The 6893-nt window shown below is 48.1% G+C and overlaps 1 protein-coding gene across 1 annotated transcript; it reads right to left on the reverse strand.

Annotated features, from left to right (window-relative positions):
- Nucleotides 1-276: 276 nt before the first annotated feature.
- On the reverse strand, nucleotides 277-1199 carry LOC110701794. The gene is made up of 2 exons (XM_021879425.1): nucleotides 770-1199; nucleotides 277-665 (listed from the first exon to the last, which is right to left on the reverse strand). The coding sequence occupies exons 1-2, from the start codon at nucleotides 1197-1199 to the stop codon at nucleotides 277-279; spliced, it is 819 nt and encodes a 272-aa protein (XP_021735117.1).
- Nucleotides 1200-6893: the final 5694 nt, after the last annotated feature.

A 6893-nucleotide genomic window follows, 5' to 3' on the forward strand; every position in this document is an offset into this window, starting at 1 on the left:
AGTAGGAAGGTTGATTTGAGGGTTATTTTTGCTTTTCACAACATCATGCATTGCATTAAATAACCAGTCATATGATCAGAGGCACTGGAATCTATTATCCATTCATTTCCAATAGATTCAGCAAAATAACATGACACCATACCTGCATAGCTATATATGTTTTGTTTCATCGTCATTGTCAGCAAGAGATTGCTTTGGAAGCATTTTCAATAGAGCCTCAATCTGCTGAACAGTGAATTGGTTTCCATAACCAGTGCTCGATCCACCAAATTCACTCTAATTGCTGCTCACATTTGCTGCAACTTTGTTGCCCTTGTTCCTGTTTCCCCACTTGTTGTTCCTAGAGGCTATCTTCCCTTTTCCTTTCTGAAATGCTGAAACAAGTTTCTGCTGGTATTTTGGATCCCAACTAGGGTACCCAACAAGTGTCCAACACTGTTCTACCATGTGACTTGGTTTCCCACAAGTTGTGCAGCCATTTCCTGAGAATGGTGCAGATCCTCTACCAAAACCACCTCCTCCTGGTGGTCCTCCCCCTGAAGGAACTCCCCCTGAAGGTGATCCAGATCCCTTACTAAACATCACTAAAGATTCATATTCTTCTTTAGTGTTGTTAAAGAGAGATCTCTGAGATTCTTCTTGTTCAAGATAGCAACATGTTGTTTCTACAGATGGTAAGGTAGTCATCATGAGTACTTGACTCCTTTGAGGTCCATAATCATCATCGAGACCATTTAAGAATTGGAACAACTTGTGTTCCTCCATTTACTGGTTAAGAAAGCACTCACCTCAGAAGTGATGTCAGTGATTACAGAAAGAACATGGATAGATTCCAGTTCTTTCCATATTGCTTTCATTCTGGTATAGTATTCACTGATATTCTTTCCTTGTTGCTTGGTCTCATATAAATCTTTGTTAAGTTTGTATTTCCTAGACCCATTTGTGAGAGAGAATCTCCTTTCAAGCTTAGTCCAGATCTGAGATAAGTTGTTAACAAACATAACAGATTGTTTGATTGAGTCTGATACTGACCCTAGAATCCATGATATAATCATGCTACTGTAAGTTTCCCATGCCTCAGATTTGACCTTATCATTGTGGTCTTTCTTCAGTGACCCTGTTACAAACCCAAGCTTCCTTTTTCCAGCCAGAGCAATCTCCATGGATTTCTTCCATGACCTGAAGTTGGAAGAATCCATAAGTTTCTCAATCCCAACAACGCTTGACCATCTAAAGGGTGAAGATAAAGAGGGCTAATAGGTTCAATAGTTGTTGTTGGAATTATGATTAGAAGGTTTTAAGAAGAAAATATTTCAGCTTTATATAGAGAGCAATAATAGCAGAGAATATTTGTGATTTTGAGAAAGCGATACTATGAAGACAAAAATATGTTGAAAGCGATAAATTATACACTGAAACTTAGGTATGCTCATTCTGCTGATTGTTCATTCGTTCATCATAAATTGATTACACCACCAGTCCTTACATAAATAGGCGGCTAAGACTATTGACAAAGTGATAGCACACCCAAGGGAAACTGTTTGGGGTAAAATTACCCCAGCTACGTGGCCCAATGGCAGAGCGACACGTGGCACCTTGCTATTGGTCAGCAGGGCTCCAATCCCCTGCTGACACGTGTCCTAGGAACCCTAAATGGGGAACCAATGCTCCCCACTATAAATAGTGGGAGTATCCTCATTAATGGGGGGCGCAATTACATTCAGTACATTCATAAATACACTTACACCAAAACCGAGCAATATTAATTGCGGAATTCTCCCATTACGCGAGAAGTAATTACTCTTTTACGCACCTTCTTCCTCCCGTACATCACTGACTTGATCGTCGGAGGCGGAGCTCCACCCAACCGGAGTCTTCGTGGTTTTGCAGGTACAGGCGGTTGAAGGGCATTCTTGGAATTGTAACTCTCCCGCAAGACACCTCAGAAAACCCCGAAACATTTGGCGCCGTCTGTGGGGAGAGTACTTCTGAGATGGCTTCTAACCCTGTACCACTGGATCAGGTCAAGCGGCCATCGGCCGAGCCTGAGGTCCAGACGGACCATGAAAGCGGTGACGATTACGGACTCGACACCTATGTGGCCCCAGACGGGTCCTTCAGAACAAAGCACACCCGTTCCAGGGATAAGAAGGAACGGGATAACATCCAACTTACTCCAAGAAACCCCGCCGGAAACCCGGTTGGAGCCGCCCAGGCGGCAGAAGGCTCTGCTCCCGTCACAAGGAACGAACTCATGACCTTCATGAATAGTTTCAAAGGCGAAATCCAGAGCCTTATTCGGTCAACTACTCCTAAGAAGAGTCAGTCGGCCAAGAAGCCTTCTAACATGAAGGCAATCAAAGACCGGGTCCCTTCCCCTCATCCAAAGCCAAAGGAGGGGGAGGGCCTCCGGTTCGATCAAAATCGGCTCCGCTTCCCGCAAGCGGAACCCAGAAAACCCATCCGGCACTTGCAGCCGGATGGTTCGAAAAAGATATTCTCTGACGCCCGAACATTTCTCCAAGAAAAGAGAAGTCTGACGTCTTCCTCGGCTTCGATGTCGACCTTTTCAGTTTTCGTGACACCTCTAACAGGCGTACGAGAACAAGTCTAGGGAGTCAGACGGGCGAACCATCCGCCCGATCTGGACCCCAAGTGATCCAACCTGGTCTATTTGGTTCGCCGAATGGGCTGGGAGGATCCCCTTTTACCCAAACGGGTCCGTTTGGCAGAAATATGCATCAGCTCTTCCAGCTCCTGGATTGGCAGCAGCGCCTGCTGAATTTGGGAGAGCAGCCCTCAGCGTTCTCCCCTGAGATGACCCAGGCGGCACAGCTGGCTAAGATTAAAAACGTGTTGGTAGGGGCCTATGATGGTACCTCCAACCCAGAAGATCATTTAATGGCTTATTCCAACCTCATGTACCTACAGGGGTTGGATGATGCCATCTGGTGCCGATGCTTCCCGGCTACCTTGAAGGGGATTTCCCAACGGTGGTTTGGTAACTCACCAGCCGGCTGCATCAACAGCTTCAAGACCCTGGCGTACTTATTTACGTCGAACTTCTCAATGAACATCCCGGCCAAAAAGACCAGCCTCGATCTGGGGGCAATACAGCAGGGTGACAGAGAAGGGCTCCGGTCGTAGTCAGGCGGTTCAATCTGATGAGAATTCATATTCAAGGGCTGTCTGACGAAGTTGCTTACACAGACTTCTTTAAGGGTCTGAAGGATGGGTCAACCTTCAAGTTCTCGTCCGGAAAAGGGTAGCCACCCTCCAAGAGGCGTTAATGGAAGCTGAAGCCTACATACAGGCGACGGAGCTTTGTGCTGTAAAGCAGCCGTCGGATTTCAAAAAATCCGACAGAAGAGACAGCCGGCAACAACAACAACAGCCGGCTAAAAAGGAAGAAAAGAAGATAAATGAGGTCTGGGCGGCAGACTGATATGGTCAGCCGGCTCAGAAGCTCAGACGAAAATCTGAACCGTACGTTCCCAAATACGAGTTCACAAAGGACTGCTCCACCATCCTCATGCAGATCAAGGACCGGATGTCTCTCGACAAGCCGGCCGTGATGAAAAGCCCCGTAGCCAGCCGGGACAAAAGCAAATACTGCCAGTACCATGAGGATGTTGGCCATGACACTAATGGTTGCTATAGCCTCAGGTGGTTATTAGACCGTCTGGCTGATGAAGGGGCTCTGACGTCTTATTTGCCCAAAGCCAAGGGTAACACCCTGGCCAAGAAAGGGCAGGCGGCAAAATTTGTTCTTGCCAATTCAGAAACGGATGAAGAGACCATCTTCACAATAGCAGGCGGCTTTGCCGGAGGGGGTCCCACTATCAGGGGCACCAAAGATAACATCAGGAAGCTGGTCAACTCAGTTGAGAAGAGCCAGGCGTCAAAAGACACCTTTCCTGAGGTCCTTATTTCTGAAAAGGATCGAGGCAAGGTCAGGCGGCCCCACGATGACCCCATAGTCATCGAATGCAAGGTTGCTAATCAGAGGGTTGGCCGGATCCTAATAGATATCGGGAGTTCGTCTGACCTAATCAGTTATCAGTGCTTGACCAAGCTCAAGTACAAATCCAGTAGCATGCACCAGGCGCCCCACCCGCTTGTTGGTTTTGGGGGAGGTGTAGTGCATCCGGTAGGGAGCATAGATCTTCCCATCCGGCCGGGTGAAAAGGGGGAAGGACGCCACATGGTGATAAAATTCCTGGTTGTAGAAGAGTTGGCCGCCTACAACATGATTTTTTTGTCGTCCGACCCTCAACGAATCCAAGGCTGTCATCGTTCCCTCTCTCATGCTCGTCAAATTTGAAAAAGACGATGGTACAGTCGGTTCCCTTAAGGGGGACCAGAGGACGGCTAGGGAGTGTTATCTCTCTAACGTCAGACCTACTATAAGGGCAGCCGGAGACGGCAACCCCATAGATCTTGATAACTGCGATACCGCAGTCCCGGCTCCAAGAGTAATCGGTAAGAAAAGAAAGGCGGTCTAGACGGATCCCGTCAAGCAAGAAAAATAGCAATCACTAGCCGGGGAAAGGTCAGATGACCAACGACCTCAGCCGGCTGATGACTGTATTGATGTCGTCCTCGACGACAGCCGTCCTGACAGAGCTGTCAAGGTTGGGACGATTGCTTATGAACGATTGGGAGCAGACCTGCTCCAACTCCTAAAAGAATTCAAAGACATCTTTGCCTTTGAAGTGGAAGAGATGCCAGGCGTCAGCCCGGATCTAGCTGTCCACAAGCTTGCCGTGGACCCTAAAAAGAAGCCGGTCAGGCAGAAAAAGAGGGATCACGGTGAAGAGAGATCTCAGGCGGCAACGGCTGAGGTCAAAAAATTGTTGGATGCTGGGTTCATCCGGCAATGCTACTACCCGGATTGGTTAGCAAACGTTGTCCTCGTGAAAAAGCCGAATGGTACCTGGCGGATGTATGTAGATTACACCGATCTGAACAGAGCATGCCCAAAGGACAGTTACCCGCTTCCAAAGATCGACAATCTGGTCGACTCTACAGCCAGTCATGCTCTGATGAGTTTCATGGATGCCTACTCAGGTTTCCATCAAATACCCCTATGGAAAAAGATCAAGAGAAGACGACCTTCGTCACTGATCAGGAGTTATTTTGTTACAAGGTGATGCCGTTTGGGTTAATGAATGCACCGGCTACATTCCAGCGCATGATAAACACCGTTTACATCAATCAGATTGGCAGTAATATAGAGGCATACATTAATGACATGATAGTCAAATCCAAGCTACAGACGGATCACCTACTGGACCTCCGAGAAACATTCACCACACTCAGGCGGCACCGGGTCATGCTTAACCCAAAGACGTGTGTATTCGGTGTTGAGTCTGGGAAGTTTCTCGGATTCTTGATCGACCAAAGAGGTATAGAGGCTAATCCAGAAAAAGTACAGGCGGTCATTGACATGTGCTCTCCCCGCACTGTAAAAGAAGACCAGAAATTGACCGGTTGCCTGGCGGCGTTGGAAAGATTTCTCAGTCGGTCAGGTGACAAGTGCCTCTACTTCTTCCAAGCTATTTGGAAGAGGTCCAGATTCGAGTGGGGTGAAGAGGCGGAAATAGCATTCCAGAAGCTAAAGCAACATTTGCATTCGTTGCCAAGGCTAGTGTGCCCCCTGCCCCGGGAGGTCCTCTATATGTATCTAGACGTCTCTGATCATGCCCTTAGTGTCGTTCTCCTCGCTGAGAGAGACGGTAATCAGCTCCCGGTGTATTTCATCAGCCATGTTCTTAAGAATGCTGAACTCTGGTACCCCATGATCGAAAAATTTGGGTCGGCCCTGTTCGTCGCAGTCAAGCGGTTAAAGCCCTACTTTTTGGCTCACCCGGTGATTGTATATACAGACCAGCCGCTCAAGCGCCCAATGACCCCCATCGAGTCATCCGGCAGATTGATCAAGTGGGCTGTTGAAATACAGAGCCTCGAGATAACTTTTGAGCCCAGGCGGGCAGTGAAAGGTCAGGCGTTTGCCGACTTCATTGTCTAGATGACTAGGCTGGTGCAACCGGAAAATCCTGATCGGGTTTGGAAGTTATTTGTAGACGGTAGCTCTACAGTGAACGGCTGTGGTGCAGGCGTTATATGTCATTCTCCGGAAGGGGATAAGTTTGAATATGCACTACGGTTCCGGTTCCAAGCCTCTAATAATGAGGCGGAGTATGAAGCCCTGCTAGCCGGTATACGCATGTGTAAGGCAGCAGGGGCAACAAAAATCAGCGCCTGCTCAGACTCTCAATTGATTGTTAGCCAGTACAATGGTGAATACGAGGCCACCCATCCGGCTATGATCAAATATCTGCAGGCGGTCAGAGAAGAGGTCGTGTCACTTGATGAATTTCATCTAAGTCAGGTGCCCCGGTCCGAGAATAATCAGGCAGATGCCCTTTCCAAATTGGCATCATCCGCCTCCTGTGATGCACCTAGGACGGTTTTTTGGGAAGTCATTGAGAAAAGAAGCATTGATCATGACCCCATAGGTATCCTGGACCGAAGTGCCACCTGGATGGAACCCATCCGGGATTACTTGGCAGACAGTACCTTACCGGATGACCCTTCTGAAGCAATGACGCTCATAAAGCGTGCTCTGAGCTTCGTTATACATCATGGAGAACTTCTCCGGAAGGGTTATCTACAACCGTTTTTAAAGTGTGTAACCCCCGAAAGGGGAAGAAAGGTTCTAGAGGATCTACACGCGGGTTTTTGTGCCTCACACATAGGCGGCAGGTCCTTGGCAAGAAGAAACAGACGGCAGTGTTACTTCTGGCCCACTCTTGAGGCAGACGCCATGGAGTTGGTGAAACAGTGTGACAAATGCCAAAAGTTTGCCCGGCTGATACATCGACCGATAA

The sequence above is a fragment of the Chenopodium quinoa genome, unplaced genomic scaffold (assembly GCF_001683475.1).
Source record: "Chenopodium quinoa cultivar QQ74 unplaced genomic scaffold, ASM168347v1, whole genome shotgun sequence".
Classification (NCBI taxonomy): Eukaryota; Viridiplantae; Streptophyta; class Magnoliopsida; order Caryophyllales; family Amaranthaceae; genus Chenopodium; species Chenopodium quinoa.